General features: G+C 43.0%; 1 protein-coding gene across 1 annotated transcript in view; it reads left to right on the top strand.

The window, feature by feature from the left end:
* The first annotated feature begins 3,182 nt into the window (after positions 1 to 3,182).
* The window catches only part of col4a4 (collagen, type IV, alpha 4), a 40,985-nt gene continuing 19,426 nt past the window's right edge, over positions 3,183 to 24,741 (top strand). Inside the window, exons 1-20 of the mRNA XM_047392774.1 lie at positions 3,183 to 3,218; positions 5,858 to 5,929; positions 13,617 to 13,755; positions 14,377 to 14,464; positions 14,525 to 14,641; positions 14,731 to 14,799; positions 15,016 to 15,078; positions 15,584 to 15,619; positions 15,679 to 15,754; positions 18,860 to 18,940; positions 20,037 to 20,099; positions 20,185 to 20,229; positions 20,342 to 20,395; positions 20,552 to 20,612; positions 20,702 to 20,806; positions 21,206 to 21,358; positions 21,485 to 21,574; positions 22,327 to 22,487; positions 22,569 to 22,641; positions 23,603 to 23,709. Coding sequence (XP_047248730.1) covers positions 3,183 to 3,218; positions 5,858 to 5,929; positions 13,617 to 13,755; positions 14,377 to 14,464; positions 14,525 to 14,641; positions 14,731 to 14,799; positions 15,016 to 15,078; positions 15,584 to 15,619; positions 15,679 to 15,754; positions 18,860 to 18,940; positions 20,037 to 20,099; positions 20,185 to 20,229; positions 20,342 to 20,395; positions 20,552 to 20,612; positions 20,702 to 20,806; positions 21,206 to 21,358; positions 21,485 to 21,574; positions 22,327 to 22,487; positions 22,569 to 22,641; positions 23,603 to 23,709 — 1,689 coding nt within the window. The remainder of the gene's footprint in view (positions 3,219 to 5,857; positions 5,930 to 13,616; positions 13,756 to 14,376; positions 14,465 to 14,524; positions 14,642 to 14,730; positions 14,800 to 15,015; positions 15,079 to 15,583; positions 15,620 to 15,678; positions 15,755 to 18,859; positions 18,941 to 20,036; positions 20,100 to 20,184; positions 20,230 to 20,341; positions 20,396 to 20,551; positions 20,613 to 20,701; positions 20,807 to 21,205; positions 21,359 to 21,484; positions 21,575 to 22,326; positions 22,488 to 22,568; positions 22,642 to 23,602; positions 23,710 to 24,741) is intronic.

Below are 24,741 nucleotides of genomic sequence, written 5' to 3'. Positions count from 1 at the left end.
ATCCATCCATCCTCCATCCATCCATCATCATCATCCATCCATCATCATCATCCATCCATCCATCATCATCCATCATCATCATCCATCCATCCATCCATCATCATCCATCCATCCATCCTCCATCCATCCATCATCATCCATCCATCCATCCATCATCATCCATCCATCATCATCATCCATCCATCCATCCATCATCATCCATCCATCCATCCTCCATCCATCCATCCATCATCATCATCCATCCATCATCATCATCCATCCATCCATCATCATCCATCATCATCATCCATCCATCCATCCATCATCATCCATCTATCCATCATCATCCATCCATCCATCATCATCATCCATCCATCCATCATCATCCATCATCATCATCCATCCATCCATCATCATCCATCATCATCATCCATCCATCATCATCCATCCATCCATCCTCCATCCATCCATCATCATCCATCCATCCATCCTCCATCCATCCATCATCATCCATCCATCCATCATCCATCCATCCATCATCATCCATCATCATCCATCCATCCATCATCATCCATCATCATCCATCCATCCATCATCATCCATCATCATCATCCATCCATCATCACCATCCATCCATCCATCCATCATCATCCATCCATCCATCCTCCATCCATCCATCATCATCCATCCATTCATCCATCATCATCCTCCATCCATTCATCTATCTATCATCGTTGGAGGATGCCCCGGATGCAGAGAAGATGGATGGATGGTGATTATTAGAGGTTATTGGGTCTTGATTGGGGTGCAGTCAGGACATTAGATCAGTGTGGAGGATAAGTTGAACGTGTTGGAGGGAGGATGGTGTTGGGAAATCTCTGAACAAAGTCATGACAGCAGATAAAGCGATAGCATTCCTGCCAATAACCATGCCTCACTGATAATTACGTTTACACAACGCTGCAGGAATGTGGCTGCACAAACACTGCTGGATGCGAGAAAATTCAGCGTCTGGGGCCTACAGAGAAAAAGAAAACACAGCTAGGACATCAACAGGGACAGTGAGTGTGGGATAAATGAGGAGGGACAGCGCAGATTAGCTCCTCTCTGTCTGATGTTTCACTATCAACCAGAGCCAGGACACAAGTCATGTTTCAGATGGCGTTTTAAAGACGAAACGTTACAGAGACAATCTAATGTTTGGTCGGGTAGTAATGAGAGATCTTTACACACACGTAAAACTCTGGCTTATTATAATATCAACTCAGTGTCACTGTTTGGACCCAATGTACTGTTTAATTTCCCATCCTCTTTGGGGCAAAAGAGGCACAGACTAAGGAGGTGGATGATATCAGGAGGTCGTTGAGCAAACTGAGGAAAAAGATAAGCATCTCAACTATCTCAAACGTCGAGTGGCAGAGCCTGAACAATGCTCCTGGATTAATGATTAGATCGATTGTTACTGGACTCCTTGGACTTTCAAGTTTTCATTAAGATACCTGGAACACCAGAAGAAGAAACAGTGGTGATGATCAGAAAGGTGGAGGAGCTGAAGAAGAACACCTGAGCCCTGAGGCTGGATATGGAACAACTGGAAACATCAACACAACAAATCTGGACAGAGCTGACAACTTCTTCTAGATACTTCTTCTACAGAGAGAGAGTTTAACCTACAGGATCAGATGAAATGATCATCGGATCACACCGACTTTCCCACATTCATTTCTTCTCCACCACACACACCAACTTCTGCTGTGACACCAATGAACCATTTAATTTGACGTTCACATCCAAGGAACATCTGTTAATGATCCACTTTAACAGCTGAAGTTTGATCGCATTAGAGAAGATTTACTCACATTTTCAAAACCATTCAATCTCATTAGAGCATCTAAAACCTGGCTGAATACAGACAAGGGGACAGATTTCACCTCCATGGTCATGAATTTAGATTTATCAACAGAAACAACAACATGGAGGAGTAGTGAAATATGTTAATAAGTCCTTGGACTTCAGACTGTAGGAGAACATGACATTGATAATGTTGTGAAATGTATTAAAATAGAAACAAGTAGAAATAAAGAGCAGAATATCTTAGTAAGCTGTATGTACAGACGACCTTGGTCCGATCATTTCAGGGCCTGGAAAATCTCTGGACCCAGCAGAACATCCCACACACAGTAAACAAATCTGCAGCAGGACCATTAGTCAATGACATCAGTGATAATTTACCAGTATTTGGTTTATATGACAAAAATGACAGAACTGCAAGAAATGAAGAGCAACCACTATATAGGAGAAAAGGAACAAAGGAGGAGAACTGGGAGGTCATTTATCAACAAAATAATATAATTCATCTAATGTAACATTTCTAGAAATATTTATGAAACTTTATAAGAAAAACTGTTCAATAAGGCTATCAACAATCTATTTTTATTATAACGATAAATAGCGTAATTCTCCTTGGATCATGGATGGTTTACAAAACTCCCTTAAAAAGAAAAATATGCTTTAAGAAATCAATTAGTGAGTATTTTAAGAAAAGAAAAATTATCAGAACATACTAAATAAAAATAAACACAAAATCAAAGAAAGTTGGAATATCTTAAATTATAGAAAATATCACAAATAAGATGAATTACCCAAAATATTTCCTCAATAAAGGAACTGAAACTTATTGATGCATAAAACTGAACAGGTCCATTCAGAACCTGGACAGAACAATAGATCCAGATCCCACTTCTGTGTCTCTGTGACAGAAAATAATGAATGGATGAACTGAAGAACTAAAGGTCTGCTGACCTCCATGGAAGTGACAAGAAACTGATTTCAACCTGAAAAGACTCACAATAAGAAACACAAAGATGGCGATTAGAGAAGTTTATTAATAAATGATTATTTCTTTGGCGCTCGAACCCTCGAGGAAGACATGAATGCTGAGAATATTATGAGCTTGAATGGACAGTTTAGGATTAGAGATGTCTTCCCCCTGGGATCTGACTGGTGGTGGGGTGAAGGCCAGAGGAGGTGAGGAGACCGGGCGGAGATTGGAAGGAAGAGGGTGGAGGTGGGGTGGAGGAGGGTCGATCTCAGCTGAAGAGCAGGAGGGATCCATGACTGGTGGTCCTTAAAAGCGAAGCGTCAGGGAGTGATTGGCTGAAGAGGCATACGGACATGACACTGATTGGATGGAGGCGAGACGCATGGAGGAGTCATTAGATGGAGCGGGTGGTGAGGTGGTGAGTCTTTCGTTAAAACTCCATTTGTGGAAATTAGAAAACCCTTTATGTATTTAAGTAACTTGTCCTACAACAGTGGTTTATTTCCTAACATAATAAAAATAGCTAAAATAATTTCATTAGACAAAACTGGAGACAAACATTACTTCACCGAATACAGACCAGTTTCTCTTCTGCCAGAAATGTTCAAAATATCTGAGAAATCATTTAATAATCGACTGGAATCCTTCATGGAAAAGCATAAACTGATGAGTGAAAGTCATCCATCAACAACATTCGCCACCTTAGAGTCTAGAGAAGAAATCAGGTCTGCAGTCGACAATAAGAAGCTTGTTGTGGAGGAATTTCTGGAAAGTTATTGGATTAGAAGGACTTTGTTGAATGGGGTCTAACAGTGTATGCAGATGGGAAATATGGCCTCTGAATGTTTGGACCTGGCTTGTTGGGTTCCTCAAGGTCAGTGTTGGGACCTAAATTATCCTTTGTGTATAGACATGTGCAATGTATGTGAGAATATGAACATGGGATTATTTATAGAAGACACTGATGTATATTTGTTGGAGAAGATCTGGAACGAACATGATGTTGTAAAAATGAACATATAGTTTTTACTTTAACACAGAGCAGTGTAGGAAATGGTCATAAAGCTCCTGATCAGCTCCGGTCAGTTCAGGAAATTTATTTTTACATTTCTTGTAAACCACACAGTCAAATGATTGGGAACATTTTTACTCCAGAGTCAGGCAAATGTTTGGTGAGATGTTTAAATTGTTTCATTTTATTTCTAAGCCTTGTTTTGATTGTATGTTCTGTTATTTTCAGTCAAGTTTGTATGTTTTTCATACTGATACTTTATACATTTTTTTTATTGACTTTTTGGTTTGCTTATCTTTGTTCTGAGTTCGTTTACTCCTCAGAGCCTCCAATGTCTTATCAAACCATATCCAAGGGGACACATCCAGAAGCAAACACATGTTCTATGTTTTGTCTGTGAAATGGCCCACGTGAGTTGCCGTTCCATCTCAGACGGGTTGATTTGGATCAGAAGAACATCGGTCGTCATTCACCTTCAGAGAAAAAGTTAGAAAAAAATGGAGTGACTGATCTGATTAAGCCCAGTTCAACACACCGTCAGCTGTCTGGTTCCTAAGACACTGGAAAATCTCTCTTCTGTTTACATTCTTTCAGCAAACTGAAATTCTCTTTACTGAACCAGAATCAAACATGGAGAAGCAGCATTTAGTTCTTCTGCTCCAACAAACATCCAGAAAACTGCAGAGAGGCTGAATCCCTGAGTTCTTTTAAATCCAGGTTAAAAAACCATTTATTGTATTTAAACCATGAACTGTTTTATACTAATAAACTTGCCTCTCTTTGCCTTTAAAACATTTAAAGTAAACTCTACGTAGCAGGGGCAACGATTGCTTCGCCTGGTGACAAATGGTGCACACCCTCAGCTTCAAACTTTCACAGCAAGAGTCATAAATATGCGCGTTTGTTAAAACTCAGTTACACAAAAAAAGGCCTAAAACTCTTTGCTGGGATGCAGACCATTTGCATGGTCGGTGCACTGCTGACAGAAATAAAGCAGCTTCAGTTAAAGTTATTTTCATTTAACCCAGAAGTATGTTGTACAGAGGTTGCCCTGAGAACAACACTAGAGTCCACTTACCTGAACTTAGAGGTCTCTGGGATGGACCATAAAGCACTGGGTACACAGATTTCAGTCAGACTGATATCTATTCCAGATCTTTGTAGAAGAAAGGAAATCCAGTCTGGCTGGATGCTCCATTAACCCCAAACATGATGCGTTTGGACAGTTTTTGTTACTGACATGAGGATGTCCAGATGTTGTTTTTTAGATGTATTTTAATGGATTGATTTCATAATAATAATTCTCCTTTATTGTTAATATTTCATGGGATTTTCATTGTTGGTGGTGCTCAGAGGATGGCCATTGGTTGCTGTATCAGTTTCTATGCTTTGGTGGTAGTGGTAATCGGATTGCAGCCTAAACATTCCCATTTCTGTGCTTGGCAAAGATGATTTCCTATGTGAAGCAGAACAGTCCAGCAAGCATTTCACATCAACATATGCAACCTGCAAGGCCACATCTTGTCCAGGGTTGTCCATTCATTTTCCACCATGGACCATGGAAAGCTGCATTCTGCACAAATTCCAGGTGCATGACAGAAATACAGAGATATGGGTACCAGACTGGCCTGCTTCAAGTCATGACATGTCCTCAAAACCGACGATCGAAGAATGAAACAACATACCAAGTTAAGCCCTTCATGACTTGGTTTCTAAATGGCAGAATGGCTTTTTAGTGTTCTGTGAAAGAATTGCAACCTAAAATAAAAGCTGAAGAGGATGAGAGATTTTGACTTTAAACTGACTGACAGGGAGTTAAGATAAAGGACGTGTGGGAATCCTCGATGGCTGGTTGTGATTAATGTGCCTGAGGTGACATTCTGGCATTAAATGAATACGTTGCATTGAATTGTTTTTTAGATAAATCCAGTCAGATTTGATGATCAAGGCTGATCAATAGGACAAACATTTCTTTCTTTTCTAAATGAAATGATAAGGCTGGTAGAGCATCATAACAACATGTTTTCCCTGCTCTTGACTTCCAGGGTGACCCGACGGAGCCGTGTGATGGCCGGGACTGTACCACCTGCCAGTGTTTTCCAGCCAAAGGAGCGAGGGTGAGGCATAATCCACACAGCAATTAATAAGAGTGTTTTATATTCTAGTTATCGGAGCAGTGAGGCGCTTACTGGCGGTTTGTAAACCACAAACAGGCTCCACAGTGAGGAGTTGCCGTACCGGGGAGTGTCAGACAGGAGTGTGGTGGTGTTAAATTAGAGGATGTTTATTTCAGGTTGAGTCAGCAGATTCCACACACACTTTCAGAATCAGAATCAGCTTTATTGCCAAGTTCGTACATACAAACAAGGAATTTGACTCCGGTACACTTTGTTCTTTTGTTCTGTTTTTGCATTACAGAATATACATATTTACAATTTACAATATTCACATATCTAATAGAAAAGGTGCATTTGTAACATCTGTATGCTGTTGTTTTGTACTCTATTAAATGTTCATCAGAGAAACAGCCTGGAGGAAGAAACTGTCTCTGTGGCTGGTTTTAGTGAACAGTGCTCTGTAGCGCCACCTGAAGGTAAAGCTCTGAACAGTTTATGTGCAGGGTGTGTGGGGTCTGCAGAGATTTTAGCAGCTCTTTTCTTGACCCTAGACCTGTATAAGTCCTGGATGGAGGGAAGGTCAGTCCTGATTATTCGTTGCAGTCTGGACCTGTCCTGTTTTGTGGATGATCCAAACCACACTGAGATGGATGAAGACAGGACAGACTGAATGATGGCAGTGTAGAAGATGACTAGCAGCTCCTGGGGAAGGTTGAACTTCTTGAGTTGCCTCAGGAAGTACAGTCTCTGCTGGGCCTTCTTCTGAACAGTGTCTATGTGTGAAGACCATCTTAGGTCCTCAGAGATGGTGGTTCCTAAGAACCTGAAGTGGTCCACAGCTGATACAGTGTTGTTGAGGATGGTGAGAGGGGTGTATGGGGGTGGTGTTCTCTGAAAGTCCACCACCATTTTCACAGTCTTGAGTGGGTTCAGTTCAAGGTAGTTCTGACCGCACCAGTGTACCAGCTGATCCACCTGCTGTCTGTATGCAAACTCATCACCGTCCTGGATCAGTCCAATGACAGTGGTGTCATCTGCAAACTTAAGGAGTTTCATGGACGAGTCCGATGAGGTGCAGTCATTTGTGTACAGAGAGAAGAGGAGTGGGGATAGAACACACCCCTGGGGGGCACCAGTACTTATTGATCTGGATCAGGAGAAGATGCTACCCAGTCTCACCTGCTGCTGTCGGTCCATCAGGAAGCTGTTGATCCACTGACAGGTGGAGGCTGGGACGTTGAGCTGGGTGAGCTTCTGGTGGAGGATGTCTGGTATGATGGTGTTGAAGGCCGAGCTGAAGTTTACAAACAGGATCCTGGCGTACGTCCCTGGGTGGTCGAGGTGTTGCAGGATGAAGTGTAGACCTAAGTTAACAGCATCATCTGCCGACCTGTTTGCTCGGTAAGCAAACTGCAGGGGGTCCAGCAGGAGGCCTGTGATGTCTTTCAGATGCTTCAACACCAGCCGCTCAAAGGATTTCATGACCACAGACGTCAGGGCTACAGGCCTGTAGTCATTTAATCCTACAATGGTGGGTTTCTTGGGAACCGGGATGATGGTGGATTGTTTGAGGCAGGAGGGGACCTCACATTTCTCCAGTGATTTGTTGAAGATCCTTGTGAAGATCGGAGCGAGTTGATGTGTGCAAGCTTTCAGACATGATGGGGAGACGTTATCAGGTCCTCCAGCTTTCTTTGTTTTCATTCGCTGAAAGAGTCTGTTTACATCTTCCTCGGAGATCTTTAGTGCAGGTAGAGGATCTGAAGGTAGGGGGTTGGTAGCTTTGTGGGAAGAATTTGTTCCTGAATGGGATGTAGAGGAGATGATTTGAGGTGTGAATGGCTTCTTGTCATGTCTGCAGTAGAAGCCATTCAGACGGTTGGCCAGGAGACGACTCTGTTCAGGATGGGTGGAGGGGCTCCTATAGGCAGTCAGGTTTCTCAGACCAGTCCATACAGCTGAAGTGTCACCAGTAGAAAGGCTGTTCTTCAGCTTCTCACTGTAGCTTCTCTTAGCTGCTTTTCACACACACTTGTCTCTACATGCTCATCCAGGAGGAGTGAATGCTGCAAGTCACTGACTGGATGCAATCTGCTGGGTTTCCTTAGATAGAAAAACTTTTTATCCAATTTGAATAAATAACTGAACCTGACTGTTGTGAAGAACCTTGAGACGACATGTGTTGTGAATTGGTGCTATATAAATAAACTGAATTAAATTGAACTTGTTCCCATCACATCGCAGGACTTTATTAAATTTAGTTACCTTAATTACATGGAACCACAAGTTAAATGGGACTTATTAATCAGAAATGAAATGATTTGGATGGTGAGGGGCCCAGACTGTGGCTCAGTAGGAAGAGTAGTCGTCTTGCAATCAGAAGGTTGTGGGTTCGATTCCAGCTTCCTCCTGCCATATGTCAATGTGCCCCTGGGCAAGGCACTTAACCTCAAGTTGCCTACCGATCTGCGTATCGGTGTATGGATGTGTGAGCGTTAGTGAGTGCGATTGGGTGAATGTGGCTCTAGTGTAAAGCGCTTTGAGTGGTCTGTATGACTGGAAAGGTGCTATATAAGTTCAGTCCATTTATTTACCATTTGGTTTATGGGGACTTAGCGCTGGAGGCTACATGGTGGCTCCATCGGTTGCCCTGCAGCAAGAACGTCCTGGGTTCAAACCTCCGCCTGGGTGCTTTCTCTGTGGAGTTTGGATACCCTCCCAGGGCAAGCGTGGATTTTCTCTGGGTACTCCAGCCTCATCCCACAGCTCAGTGATGTGTGTGTCTCTGTTTTGCCGCCCAGTCCATGGCCCAGTCAGCCTCTCACTCAGTGACTGCTGGATTTACAACTACAGACTAGAACATCATAAACAAGTTCAGTATTTTCTATCTCTAATTTCAGAAAGTGACACTGATTTATTATACAGATTTATGACACATGGAGGCTCAAGCCTTCATTTCTTGTAGTTTTGATGATTATGGTTTACAGATAATGGAGACCCAAAATTCAGTGTCTTAGAAAATTAGAATATTGTAAAAAACTTCCTAGAAAGTTAAAAGGCACCGTTTGGTTGCCGATGTTTAGTTGTGTGTGAGGACCCATTTTTCATTTCCCGTTCCTGAGCAGAATAGCGCTGGAGACGGCCGCATCAGGGAGGGGTCAGACCATGAGGACATGTGGGATGGAGGGTGGGAGGCCAGTTGACCGGACCACAGACCTCCCTCAACTGTACCAATAGAGCCATCAGAACCAAAGGGTCCATGAAACTAGACCCAGCTCCCAGGCGGGGATGCCAGAACCATAAATGATACTTCAGTGGGTTCTTTTTCCTGAAAACGTTTTATAAATACCTGCTCCATGGAGCTTCTTCTGAACCTTGTTCTATTTTCAAATGTCTCCAGACATCTGTGTTGTCTCCATGCAACAATCAACGTTTCAGCTACGCTTTACTGATCGCCAGGATGCTTTGATGAAGACTTTCCCCTGGAGCCAATCAAACGACAGACAGAGCATCACATAGTCAGCTGACTGAGTAAACAACAACAACAACAACAGAAACAGCACGTTTCTGCCAGGCTGCTGGAGCTGCCGTGTGTGTTGGTGTGTGTTTGTACAGCTGGGGACAGCAGACAGGCATAGAGAGGTTTGTGGTTCGATGTCTGTCTCGATGATTTCACAGCCGAACGGGTTCAGAGAAAGGAGGGCGGACGGAGGACTAACAGAGATCACAGCTGTCACATCCCATCACACACACACTGCTCAAAGCTTGTTCACACACACCTCGTACCTCTGGGCAGACGAGGCAAATCAGGCTGTTTGGCCACAGTGACAAGAAGTAGATGTGAATGTGAGGCTTTCAAACCTGAGGAATCTGCTCCAGCTGTCAAGCATGGTGGTGGGAGTATCATGTTGTGAGACTGGTTTGCTCCCAGTGGCACTGGTGTGTTGCATGAAGTAGAAGGATTAAAATGAGATAACATAAGATAACTGACTTTGATGCACACTGCTGCAGTGGGCAGGCTGAGCAACCTTTGCAGACATTCCTTGGTTCTGCTTAGAAAAACCAGATCCATCTATCCTGTTTCTGCTGAGATGTCTGGGAAAGCCCAGACATCTCTGCAGAAACAGTACCAAGTCCCCTGCAGTTAATCCTGTTTCTGGTGCACCATTTCATACCACATTTTTTTCTTCCACTCAACTTTCTGTGAAAATGCTATAGCTTTCTCACAATATTCAAATTTTCTGAGACACTGAATTTTGGATTTCCAGTCTCTTTAAACCAAAATAATGAAAATTACAAGAAAATAAATTATAAAAATGTTTCACTCTCGCTGTAATGAATCTTTGTAAGATACAGGTTTCACTTTCTGAAATGAGTAAAAAAGAATATTTAACTTTTTGACAATATACAAATATTTTTTAGATGTACTTGTATAAAATTGTTTCTCCTTTGGTCCAAAAATAATTATTTCAGTTTTGTTTTTATTCAACTGAAGGAAATTATGGCACATCCTCACATTGATTTGTTCTCTGCATCTAGCCAAAGCTTGAATAGGTTCATAGTCATCTGGAGACATTGAAATGTCTCCAGGTTCTTAACCTCTGATAGTCTGCCAAACCCAAACATTTATTATTATTTTTTATGGAATAACAATTCTCTCACTTCATCTTCAACTTTCTTTTCCTCGTGATCTTTGTACCTCTGGAGAAGGATGCTGCTCTCAGCTTTTCTGAATTTGAACTTTAATTCAAATAGAAACTTTTTAAATTAAAGTACATTTAGTAATTCTGGCTTTTTATACTTTATTCTGATCTTCAGTCTGCAGATTTAACTGATTGAATGTCTGTACGTTGGAGCTGCTGTTCACACTCTGCTTGTATTTGTGTGACACTGCCCTCCTGTGGTCAGATGGTACCATCACAGGATCTGTCAATTTTTATAGTAGTCTGAATTTTATTTCTTAGATGTTTGCAGTGGTGCTCAGTACTGAGATCTTTCAGTGACCTTTGTGTCTCTGCAGTCTGAGTGATGCTGCAGCTGGTAATATGTTCATATGGAAGCTATCATGGACTCATAGTTGATGGTACATGTTAGGTTCTGCTGGTTCTATCTGTGCTGACAGAACGTGTGTGTTGTGAAATAATCTAAAATGTGATTTTATAACCTGGTTTTACGAGTCTCTGTTGGGTCAGATTATATTTTATTGCATGTTTAGTTTTTTGTACTTTGAATCCATCTTTTTTCCTCTCAATGAAGTCATTTGTTGAATAGTTTCATTTAACTTCAGGTTCTACCTGAACCTTAAATTCTTTTAGAATATTTTTATTTAATTTTATGAACTGAAATCTTTTTATATTCAGTTTCTTATCATAATGAGTGATTTATTGAAAGAAAACAGCTGTTTCTTTCCAAGACCGTTGGTTTTCCTCACAGCCTTCTTGTGGGATTGTTTTGTGGCTCAGTAGGAAGAGTAGTTGTCTTGCAATCAGAAGGTTGTGGGTTCGATTCCAGCTTCCTCCTGCCATATGTCGATATGCCCCTGGGCAAGGCACTTAACCTCAAGTTGCCTACCGATCTGTGTATCGGTGTATGAATGTGTGAGCGTTAGTGAGTGCGATTGGGTGAATGTGGCTCTAGTGTAAAGTGCTTTGAGTGGTCTGTATGACTGGAAAGGTGCTATATAAGTTCAGTCCATTTACCATTTTACTAAACAGAGAGAGAGAGCTTAGCATTGTCCTGCTCCGCATGTAGGAAGCACTGGCTGTACTGGAAGACAGGTAACCTTTAAACAGACCAAATTCCAGCCCCTGGTCTGCTGGTGATTAATTACTGGATCTCAACAGCAGGAGAAAACACTAAGGATTTCCATCCTAAGTGAATGAACTCATCCTGGGTTTCCCAAAGTTCATCTTCCTCCAGGAGGAGAGCAGACATCCTGGATGTTTCCTTCATGAGAACAAAGTTTAGCTGAGATCACCTGCTGGTTGATGCACAGACAAGAAACTCATCCTATTCAACAGATTCATTAAGTGTGAGAAAAATATCTTCATCTTGGTGTTGAAGTAACACATGTTGAATGAATGAATTCATTCATTCATTCCCTGAATGACAATTATGAACAGCAGCAAATGATATCAAACATTATGTAAAAACCTGTCATAAATCAGCTGCTGAAAAGCTTCCTCAAATGGAGACCAAGCTGTGCTCATCCCTCCTCTTGGAGGCACATAAATGATGCAGTTTTTCTTTCTCCACATAAAGTTTTCTTCAGTTTTTTTCCCTCAGATTACAACATTTTTAAGTTTAAGGACGTTTTAAAATTCCTAATATTTATTTAAATTGTTGTCTTTGATTCGTGCAGATCAGTGATTTGGGTCCTATCGAACAGAAACCACACAAAGTGTCTTTAAAATGGTTGTTTATGGAATAAGAACCAGTCAGAAACAAAGAATGAGTTAACAGCTTAAACTTTATATCACCTCGTTTCTCAGGTCATTCCTCATCGCATCAAATAAGCCACGCCCACTCACTAGTGAGATTTGTTGCTACGTCACGCCAGGCCAAAACCTGTTCTCCATATCTCCTACAGTTTAAGCTTGATTGACGTGAAGCTCGGTGAAAACCATCTATAGATGCAGCAAACCAAGCGCCATGGACATATTTTCACAGTTTTGTAAATTCTCGAAGCTTCATGCGGACGAACAATTTTTCTTGGCTACCATATTTTATGATCTCCAGCCAGGTCCTGTTAGGAGATTAGATGTTTTCTCGACATATTTAGTTTTTTAAATTGTCAATGATAGGGGGCGCTATAGGCTCAATAGTTTATATCTACCAAACGGATTGACCGATATCAATGAGGCCTGGTACATATGTTCAAGACCTCCCCATGAAGGGAAGGTGGGCGTGGCTTATAGGCTATCTGACATGTGACCTTTGAACTTCATGAAATTGATGTCAGACATTATCGCTGGCTCAGTAGGAAGAGTAGTTGTCTTGCAATCAGAAGGTTGGGGGTTCGATTCCAGCTTCCTCCTGCCATAGGTCAACATGCCCCTGGGCAAGGCACTTAACCTCAAGTTGCCTACTGATCGGTGTATGAATGTGTGAGTGTTAGTGAGTGTGCTTTGAGTGGTCTGTATGACTGGAAAAGTGCTATATAAGTTCAGTCCATTTACCATTCACATCCCTGCTGTTAGTTGCAGGTTTTTTTTATTTTTAGTGCATGAATATTCAGGCACATTTTGTAAATCTGTTTAATCATCATTTCCTTTCATCTGAGATGTCATTTTCTATAACTGAACAGTATTTTTTTAATGTTGAAATTTGCCCTGACTGTTTAGTCTCTTGTTCTATTTGCTGTCATTATATTTTTGCCTGTGTGTGAATCTGCAAGCTTCCATTTTGCCTCTCACTCTGCTGCTGGTACACCTGAATTTCCCCACAGAGGCACAATAAAGGTTATCTCTGTTCTATTGTATTCTATTCTAAATGCTGGAGTTATTGCAGTATTTTATTAACAAGCAGCTCTTATGTGTTTAACTCGTTAAAGTAAAAGCTGTTGGTTCTTCTCATGTTCCTCCAAGTTCTGCTGTCAGAGATCCATTTAGGTTAGTGTGTGGAAGGTTTTGCCAGCATCCATCATGCTTGATTCATCAAGCTTCTAATGGTGTTTCATGTTCTGCAGGGTGCCCCAGGTCCTTTGGGTCCGCAGGGCTCTTGGGGGCCCCCAGGCTTCCCAGGTGCTCAGGGAGTTCCAGGACAAAAGGGTGATAGAGGAGATGAGGGGCCGATAGGACCTCCTGGCGTAAAAGGAGATATTGTGAGTAAACAACTGGTGCTTCTTTAACTCAAAGAAGGGTTCTCTGCTGCGCTCCTACGGTTCCACATCATCTGATCTCAGCAGACAGATGTTCCGGACATTGAAGATCCTTCAGAGCAGTGGTTTCCAAACATCTTAGCTTCTGACCCACAGAATAACAGTGGAGGAGACCTGTGACCTCGACTCTCAGCTGAGCAAACAAGCATCATCACCAAGTCAGTTAAACAGGAGTTTACTGAGAACATAAACACTGTCAACGGTCAAGAGATTGTTCCTTCCATTTGTGTTGCTTTTTATCTGTTGTATCATTTATAGAATAAATATCTGTTTGTATTGAAAATCTTTGTTATTAAATTAGATTTCTGAAGCTGAGGTTCAAGAACCCAAGAACTTGTTGTCAAACAACCCACAGTGGGGTCTGACCCTAACTTTGGGAAAAGACAACTTAACAAATGTTCGAGTCCATCCTTGACGTTCCTTTGCACGTGTCTAGCATGATGGACATCGGTGGTGCATTTAATTTTTTTCTGTCCTGCTGTCTCGTATCAAACTGATGTCTGACCTCTGACCTTGTAGATCTGTAGACACAGTTTCAGAATTCTGCTGTTTGTTTTTTGGGTTTCAGGGAAGCATCGGCATTCCTGGGTTTCCAGGTTTAGACGGAGTCCCGGTAAGAAGCCGGGCCTCTATCAGCCTGTTGAATCTTCTAACAGGTAGACCCAAGAAGCAGGAAAGCTGCTCCTTCTGCATCTCTTTGTTTTGTGTTCATCCAGGGTCACCCAGGCCAAGCTGGAGGTCCTGGTCTTCCAGGTTTGGATGGATGTAACGGAACCAGAGGAAACTCCGGGAATCCTGGGCTTCCAGGAGAACAGGGAGCTGATGGAGAACCGGTAAGAAAACAGTAACTGATAAAAAATGTTTTGTAGTGTTGAGGAGGCCTCAGGATGTACCTTTAGGTATTATATCATGTGCTCTGCAGGGTTTTCCAGGTCCGAAAGGATTTCCAGGAGATTCATCCGTCTACTTTATCCAGTTCCCTGGAGTTCCTGTAAGTATACCGGATCTGCAGCATCGGTGTTCTGGTATGTTCAGAAAAGCTGATCTCAGTGTTTGGGTCTAACAGGGAGATGCCGGGCCCAGTGGACTTCAAGGTCTGACTGTGAGTTAGCCATCCAAACTGAAAGGAGCAACACCTGAAACGGTCACATCACTGTGCGGCAACAGTTTTAGTGCTTCTGCCTCAGTTTTCTGTCTCTGCCTGCAGGGTGAAGAGGGTCTCCCAGGACCAACTGGACCTGCAGGTCCAGCAGGATCGGATGGAAACAATGTGGGTCAAACCTGTTACCAGTTCATTTCACATGCAATTTAAATCAGTATATTTCAAAACTATTTTAGTTTACTTTAGTTTGATTCGATTCATTTTGTCTGAGTTTAGTTTAGAACAGTTCAGTTCAACACAGTTTGAATCAAGGCACTGGGTTTTATGGGGTTTTAAAAAATATTACACACTAATTTACAACAGTGCAGCTTTAAGACAAATATCTGGTGAGATTGCTAACAGTAATTTAAGAAAAATAATGTCAATTGTTATTTTCCTATTGGTGCATATTTTTTATTTTTGACATTATTGTTAATAATAGAACTGGTAAACAAAAACAACATTATTATTGGTTTCTGTGAAGATTATAATTTATTTACTATTATTTAATCTCTCGTTATTTGTTATTATGTTGTTTTAAAACAATTTCTGCTGTTAATGTTTTTCTGTTTATGTTACATACTAAACATGTGAACATGTTGGTGTTTAATTTGTAATGTCTGTGTCCTTTCAGGGTTTACCTGGTCTACCTGGTTCAAGGGGTCCCCCTGTAAGTCATGTTTAAGCCTGATGGATTTTAATTAAATCATCTTTTTTTTCGGCCATCAGCAGTCTGATCTCTGCTGATGTTTGTGTGTCTCAGGGAGAAAAAGGACGATTAGTGCCGGGACCGAAAGGAGACGAGGTACAAATGCTGCTTACACTGTCCCAGATTCCATGTAGCCACACCTAGTAGTCCATCCATCTGACCACACCCCCATCACCATTACGGCCCTCTGACCACACCCCCATCACAATTACGGCCCTCTGACCACACCCCCATCACCATCACGGCCCTCTGACCACACCCCATCACCATCACGGCCCTCTGACCACACCCCCATCACGGCCCTCTGACTACACCCCCATCACGGTCCTCTGACCACACCCCCATCACCATCACGGCCCTCTGACCACACCCCCATCACAATTACAGCCCTCTGACCACACCCCCATCACCATCACGGCCTTCTGACCACACCCCCATCACAATTACAGCCCTCTGACCACACCCCCATCACCATCACGGCCCTCTGACCACACCCCCATCACAATTACAGCCCTCTGAATACACCCCATCACGGCCCTCTGACCACACCCCCATCACAATTACAGCCCTCTGAATACACCCCATCACGGCCCTCTGACCACACCCCCATCACCATCACGGCCCTCTGACCACACCCCCATCACAATTACAGCCCTCTGACCACACCCCCATCACCATCACGGCCCTCTGACCACACCCCCATCACCATCACGGCCCTCTGACCACACCCCTATCACCATCACGGCCCTCTGACCACACCCCCATCACAATTACAGCCCTCTGACCACACCCCCATCACCATCACGGCCCTCTGACCACACCCCCATCACCATCACGGCCCTCTGACCACACCCCTATCACCATCACGGCCCTCTGACCACACCCCCATCACAATTACAGCCCTCTGACCACACCCCATCACCATCACGGCCCTCTGACCACACCCCCATCACGGCCCTCTGACCACACCTCCATCACCATCACACCATCACGGCCCTCTGACCACACCCCCATCACCATCACGGCCCTCTGACCACACCCCCATCACAATTACAGCCCTCTGACCACACCCATATATACTGGATCATATTGATTATGTCTCCATAAATATTACATATGTTTGACCCCACCCACTCACATACAGTACATGTACACGCCCCAGAAATAGTACGTTCTTATAACCTACCCTCCATAAATTTATCAATCTGATCACCCCAAGAAATGTTCTATTCTTCTGGCCACTCCCTCCCATCATCATCGCATCTCTTTAACCTGCCCCCATTAATACCACATACCTCTGATCTCCTATTTTATAAATAAATGTGACCCATCCCTATCAATATCAGCATCGATATATATTATATAATGTACACTGATCAAAAAATAAAGGGAACACTCAAATAACACATCCTAGATCTGAATGAATGAAATATTCTCATTGAATACTTTGTTCTGTACAAAGTTGAATGTGCTGACAACAAAATCACACAAAAATCATCAATGGAAATCAAATTTATGAACCAATGGAGGCCTGGATTTGGAGTCACACACAATTAAAGTGGAAAAACTCACTCGAGGCTGATCCAACTTTGATGTAATGTCCTTAAAACAAGTTAAAATGAGGCTCAGTATTGTGTGTGACCTCCACGTGTCTGTATGACCTCCCTACAACGCCTGGACATGCTCCTGATGAGATGGTGGATGGTCTCCTGAGGGATCTCCTCCCAGACCTGGACTAAAGCATCCTTCAACTCCTGGACAGTCTGTGGTGCAACGTGACGTAGGTGGATGGATGGAGACATGATGTCCCAGATGTGCTCAATCGGATTCAGGTCTGGAGAACAGGCGGGCCAGTCCATAGCTTCAATGTCTTCATCTTGCAGGAACTGCTGACACACTCCAGCCACATGAGGTCTAGCATTGTCCTGCATTAGGAGGAACCCAGGGCCAACCGCACCAGCATATGGTCTCACAAGGGGTCTGAGGATCTCATCTTGGTACCTAATGGCAGTCAGGCTACCTCTGGTGAGCACATGGAAAGAAATGCCACCCCACCCCACACCATTACTGACCCACTGCCGAACCGGTCATGCTGAAGGATGTTGGAGGCAGCAGATCTCTCTCCAACAGTGTCTCCAGACTCTGTCACGTCTGTCACATGTGCTCAGTGTGAACCTGCATTCATCTGTGAAGACCACAGGGCACCAGTGGTGAATTTACCAATCCTGATGTTCTCTGGCAAATGCCAAGCGTCCTGCACGGTGTTGGGCTGTGAACACAACCCCCATTTGTGGACGTCGGGCCCTCATACCATCTTCATGGAGTCGGTTTCTAACATGTGCAGACACATGAACATTTGTGGCCTGTTGGAGGTCATTTTGCAGGGCTCTGGCAGTGCTCCTCCTGTTCCTCCTTGTACAAAGGTGGAGGTAGTGGTCCTGCTGCTGGGTTGTTGTCCTCCTACGGCCTCCTCCACGTCTCCTGGTGTACTGGCCTGTCTCCTGGTAGCGCCTCCAGGCTCTGGACACTACGCTGACAGACACAGCAAACCTTCTTGCCACAGCTTGCATTGATGTGCCAACCTGAGCCACTTGTGTGGGTTGTAGAGTCCGTCTCATGCTACCACGAGTGTGAAAGCACCACCAACATTCAAAAGTGACCAAAACATCAACCAGAAAGCATCGGTACTGAGAAGTGGTCTGTGGTCCCCACCTGCAGAACCACTCCTTTATTGAGTGTCTTGCTAATCACCAAAGATTTCATCCTGTTGTCTTTTTCATTTGAACAACAAGATGTGAAATTAATTGTCAATCATTGTTGCTTCCTAAGTGGACAGTTTGATTTCACAGAAGTTTGATTTACTTGGACTTATATTACGTTGTTTAAGTGTTCCCTATATTTTTTTGAGCAGTGTATATCAATGAATATCACATCCATTTGGCTACACCCTTCAGTTGCATCACAACAGAAAAATGTCTTCAGAACATGAAAATGGCTGATGTTCCTCAGGTTTTCCACACTATAAGCCCACCTGTAGATCCATCACTGTTTACTGGGAGGTGCTGATACTCACCCTGTAATGCTGCCAACACAGTTCTCTTGCAGTTCTTTGGTCTTCTGACTAGAACCTCAGGTTGCAATAATCATACTTTTTCCAATTATCAGTAAAAGCGGTTTGTTAATACTTTGTGTGATCCACAGGGAGACCAAGGCCTTCAGGGGCCTCCGGGGCCCTTTGAGTATATTGAGTCTCCAGATGACTACTACCTCAAAGGGGAAAAGGTTGGAGGACATTTAGTTTGTCTTTACTTTAAGTTCTTGTTTTTTGCTGGGTTCTAATGTTCTCTTGGTTCTATTTAATGTTTTATTGAGTTAATTTCTCATTATTTATTATGTCAGATTAAACGATTCAATTCTTTCCAGTAGTTCTATTTTTGGATTGTGTAATTTGGGTTTCTTCTGGAACTATTACGATTGTGAGATCTAATAAAACCTAAAACTGTAGAAGTACCTGCTTTTAAATTGGGGCTCAGATGTTTTAGTTGTGTTTATGTGCTTCTATTGGGGGATAGTTTTGATTCTTTAAAGGCTTCAGTTACTAAGATAAAAGCATTAAACGAAACTATTTTGTTCTTTTCTTGTGTCCTGATGTTACCCTACTAACCTGGACACCACTGAAATGATTCTCCTTTGTCATTCTTTGTCCTCATTTAGCCCAGAAATGTGAAAAATAAATGTTGTTTTTGTGTGTTTGAACAAGAGATATAAACTGAACATATGTTGTCCACATGAACCAAAAAATATGTTTAAACTACTTAATGATGTCCAAATGTAGCCCAAAGAACCGTTATAGCTTTCCAGCCTTACTTAGACACCAACATAAAGATGTCTTTTCTAAACGTGAAGCCAGATGTCTCCTCTGCCTTGTAACTGAGTTGCTTTTTCACCTTTCACTTGTCAACCACATGTTGCTTAATGGAAGTTGAAGCTGTCTTTTCTTCGTCTTTTTATCCAACCTCGGTGCTCGGTGGATGGATGTGTCATATTTAATTTAGGGTTCTAAAATCTCAGTTCCAGTAACAAATTGAGTTGTTTCTTTCAGGGATCTCCAGGGCAAAAAGGAGAGTGTGGCATTGAAGGGTTTCTGGTAAGTTTAAGCATCTGATTAAACCTATTGAGTGTGGGTTCTGCTCAGTGTTTGGTTCTCCTCTGAGTCGGGACCGTTCCTTCTTTCATTTATTCATTTTGTGTTTTCAGAAAATTTCACTGTTCCTCAAGTTTAATTGAGCTTAATATCAGAGAAGAACAATGCTTTATGGATCATGTATTGAGCACTAGTATTGATAAAGGTGATAAGAATGTTCTGTTCTGGTTTCAGGGTTTGGACGGACCCCCTGGCATTAAAGGAGAGAAGGGGATTGTTGGATTTCCAGGACTGAGAGTATGTTTTAATAAGTTCTACTGAGGTTTATCCGACTTCGGGTCAGCATGGGTCTTGTCGGTAAGTTTCCTGTTTTATGTCTAAGGGGGATTCTGGTCGACCCGGCCCTCCTGGAGAGAAAGGTGTTCAGGTGAGTCATTACAGAAAGGTTCTGTTTGTTAATGATGATCCAGTCTGCTGTTGTGTTAATGGTTCTAGATTCTAGCAGGTTGGATTAATTAAAGGTGTTTTTGGGTTTTCAGGGGATGAAGGGAACCCAGGGTCTCCCCGGACTGATAGGTCAAGAAGGTCTTAAGGTCAGTCTGGAGTAGTCGGTAACCCAGACCCAGATTCTGAAACTAATTCTAGGACCTTCCTAGCTAAAAGCAGAACTGTGGGTTCTGGAGGAAACTACAAAGAAATGGATGGACTCATCTTTTCATGTTCAGTGTGATATAGTTCTTTCTTTCCAGGGCATTGTTGGCGATCCGGGCCCTAAAGGTCTCCCTCAGATAAATGACATTATTCTCACAGGTATGGATCAGTCATCAATGGTGACTTTGTCGGGTTTCTGTGATTTGACCGCTAGTGACATTTTCCATTGAGAGCTTCCTGTCTTCCAGGTGATGTCGGGGACCCTGGGAACGCTGGACAGAGGGGTCCTCCTGGTGAAATAGGGCCCAGGGGGATGCCTGGCCCTCCAGGATTCCCAGGAAGATCAACATCAGGTGAGTTCTTGTTGCCCCTGAGCAAGGCGGTCCTTTTGACGCTTGTGCAAACGAGAAGAGGTCATAGGACCAACAGCTCTCTCTGCTGTGCAAGTTTAGACCAGTATGTTTTCATGTTAGAGATAATTACCTATTGGTTGGTTCAGGAAAGCAACCAGTCATATTTATCAGAGCCAATGACTGTAAGGTGATGTAATGAGGTTCAAGGTAGTATGATGGTGGTCTAGTCAGATCTATGTGATTATTGGGGTCAGAGTTAAACTCGCAAAGGGTCAGTTCATATTTGTTCATATTTAAGATGCAATGAAAGTACATAACAGGTTTAAGGTGGATTTCTTCAGATTCAGGTTATACACAGATAATAAGGTGGTAGGAACTGTTCTTTATGATTTTCTTCAGGACTAGTAGGTATTGATGGTCAGAAGGGAGAACCTGGGTCCAAAGGTGACAGAGGAGACCCTGGTCAGATTTTACAAGAAGTGAATCCTGGAAAACCTGGAAAACCAGGACAGCCGGGACAGCGAGGGCCTAAGGGACAGCCGGGTATTCCAGGTACCAAATCAGTTTCTCCACACCTGTAGTGTTCCAGTCTTGAGGTTAAATAGTTTTTATGATCAGTCATCGATATTTAAATAGTTTCCCGATGTTTCATCACCACTGTGATCTTTTTCTGTGCAGGAACATATTGTGCTTCCGGGATCCCAGGAATGTTTGGAGATCCGGGTGAACGAGGGTTTCCAGGAGCATCAGGTTTTCTGGGGATTAAAGGTCAGCGAGCTGCATTTTTAACACATGAAAATTTCCGAGGATGCTAAAGACAAAGTGACGGTTGCCTCTGACATTTTACGCCTTTAGATTAGCCAGAATGGATGGCAGTTTGAGTTTCATGAATACCAAGATGAACAGCCGAGGCTGAGAAAATGATCTTTAGGTTGTTTCCCTGAGAAACCTCAGCAGCTAATGATTTATTACAGCAAATCATTAAAAAATATAAATAGATTAAATAATGACCTTAATATATCTGTAATTTCTCAGAGTTTCTTTGTTCAGGGAGGTTTTCGTTTTCAAGATGATTTTAAAAAAAACATGAGATTTTCTTGACCCAGCAAACACCCAGAGGGTACAGCTCATTGACTATCTGCCAAATCTGGTAACAAATGCATTAAAATCTGACCAGAACTTCTGAACAGATTTTTTTGTATGCCTATTTTAAAGTGAAACTGTGTTATTCCTAAAATAAGAGAAATAACCTGAGGCCCTAACATCAGAATCAGCTTTATTGCCAAGTTCGTACATACAAACAAGACATTTGACTCCGGTACACTTTGCTCTTTTATTCTGTTTTTGCATTACAGAATATACAAATTTACAATTTACAATATACACATATATAATAAAAAGGTACATTTGCAACATCTGTATGCTGTTGTTTTGTACTTTATTGAATGTTCATCAGAGAAACATGTTTCTGGAGGAAACCCCAAGTGACACCCTGTAAATATCTCCCGTTCAACCCTCAGGTGATCTTGGCACATGTTCATGCGGCCCTCCACTTGAACTGAGGGGCCCTCCTGGTCCTGTAGGGGAAGCAGGGAATGCAGGGTTACCAGGAACCTCAGGAGCCAAAGGCCCAAGAGGAGAGAGAGGTTCACCTGGAGACAGAGGAGTGGAGGGTGCTGAGGTTAGCTTCAAAACAGCAAAGTGGGAGAAAATCTCCGGTAACTTCAAACCAAATTATCTCTTTGATTGTGTTTTACGGCAGGGCTTGGTTGGATTTTCGGGTGTCAAAGGCTTTAAAGGACAGAAAGGAGATTTCATAGTGGTAGACATTAAAGGTAAATGTCATCACATTTTCCCTTCCTCACAATTTCATTAACATTTTGTACATTCTTACTTTAGCTAGGGGTTATTTTGACAGTCTTTCTAGCTTGAATCCTAAACACAACAGTTTGTTCTATTTGCACTCAGAGGACAGATATCTCAGGTTTCCTGTCTGAAATATAACACCACCACCTCTGGCAGTTGGAATTCTGACGAAGAAAGCTGGATCACAGCACAGCCACAGCGCCAGTATGGCCTATATGTACCATGAGTTGCCAAAAGTATTGGGTCACCCACCTAAATCATTGAATTTAGATGTTCAAGTTATTTCCATAAAATCTAGCACCTTGGCCTGCAGACTGCTTCTATAAACATTGCCACATAGCGGTGGGTCATGGAGATGGGGGGACATGGTCTCCATGGCCGAGAAGCGTCCTCCAAGCTTTACATCACCAAGAACAATGCAATGTGTCCGCTGCAGTGGAGTAAACCAAGCTGCTTCTGGACTCTAGGGCAGTGGAGACATGTTCTCTGGAGTGATGAATAAGAACTCTCTGTCTGTCAATCCCAAGGACAACTCTGAGTTTAGTAGTTGCCAGGAATATGGTACTTGCCTGACTGTATTGTGTCCAATGTAAAGTTTGGTGGAGGGAGGACTACGGTGTCAGGGTGTTTTTCAAGAGTTGGGCTCAGCTGCTTAGCTCTAGAGTTTTCTCTTAGGTGCAGACCTTTCTTTATCGTTGAGTTTTGTTTCATCATTGCTTTTTGTGATTGCCCTGCGATGGACTGGCGACCTGTCCAGGGTGTACCCTGCCTCTCGGCCATAGACTGCTGGAGATAGGCACCAGCTCCCCCGTGACCCACTATGGAATAAGTGGTAGAAAATGACTGACTGACTGACTGACTGACTGCTTTCTGTGAATGAATTGTGTCATTTTGATGTTTCAGAGGTTCTGATTCAAATTTTGTCTCCAGGTGAAAAGGGAAAAAAGGGCAACTTGGGCCCTGTAGGTGGACCAGGATTCTCAGGGAGAAATGGACTCTGTGGGGCCCCAGGAGCCCCTGGAAACCCTGGACCTGAGGTCAGTCATAGGGTGCATTTGTTTGGTCCGTTTTAAATGGACCAGAGTTTGTTTCCCCACTTGGTCCGGACCTTTTGTGCAGGTGTGAATATACTCCAGCGAACCCTGGTCCGGACCGAACAACTGGACCAAGACCAGCTTTTTAAGGTGGTTTCGGTTCGCTTCTAGACGGACTCTGGTGCGGTTCGCTTCTGGTGTAAATATGAAGCAGCCTCGATCCAACCCGACTACCAGAAACATATGCCTTTTTGGTCTTAACAAGCTACCATAGTAAATGTTGTGAATAGTGAATGCAGTCATATCTGATCGGCCATCGTTTGCTTAGCAACGCTCCGGGTCAAAAAACACAAAGAACACATCGTCTTCTTCAGCTTGCAGAACGCATTCGCCGACGGCATTCCAAAATTAGAAACAGAACGTTGCAAAACCTACCTTGAATGAGCTGCTCTGTCCTCTCAATAATTTTGCAGCTGTAATAACGGAACAAATATGCAGAACAAAATGCAGCAAACGTTACTTTCATGGTAGTTATCCCCCATTTCCGAGTCTGTGCTATGTCCCGCCCCCGTCATTTCTGTCCAATGGGAGCAGTGATCGTCAACCTTTGAGATCTCACAGCGGTGAGCTACATTGTAGCCACAGCTGCTCTGTAGCACACTGACAGTAGTGAGGCTGCCATACAATCGGTGCCACCGAGCCCTCTGACCACCATCAGCAAGCAAGGCAGGTGAATGTGTCTTGCCCAAAGACGCAACGACTGAGACAGATGGAGCGGGGATTCGAACAGGCAACCCACAGGATGAACCCCTGTGGGTTGCCTGTTGTTGTTAATTAACAAGCGGTATTGATATAGGATCACAGTTGTCATCTGCTAGATCAGGGGTCTGCAACCTGCAGCTCCAGAGTCACAAGTGGCTCTGTGGCTGACTGAATATAAGAAATGATGAAATATTGCCCTGTTTTTTTGTTTTGTTTTGTTTCATTCCTTTGGTCTGTGCCCCCATGAAAAAACACTGGACCCACCCTTGCCCC

This window comes from Girardinichthys multiradiatus, chromosome 18 (genome assembly GCF_021462225.1).
Source record: "Girardinichthys multiradiatus isolate DD_20200921_A chromosome 18, DD_fGirMul_XY1, whole genome shotgun sequence".
In the NCBI taxonomy this organism is placed as follows: domain Eukaryota; kingdom Metazoa; phylum Chordata; class Actinopteri; order Cyprinodontiformes; family Goodeidae; genus Girardinichthys; species Girardinichthys multiradiatus.
Note: the sequence above shows the minus strand (reverse complement) of the source record. Positions and strands in the feature narration are given on the sequence as shown.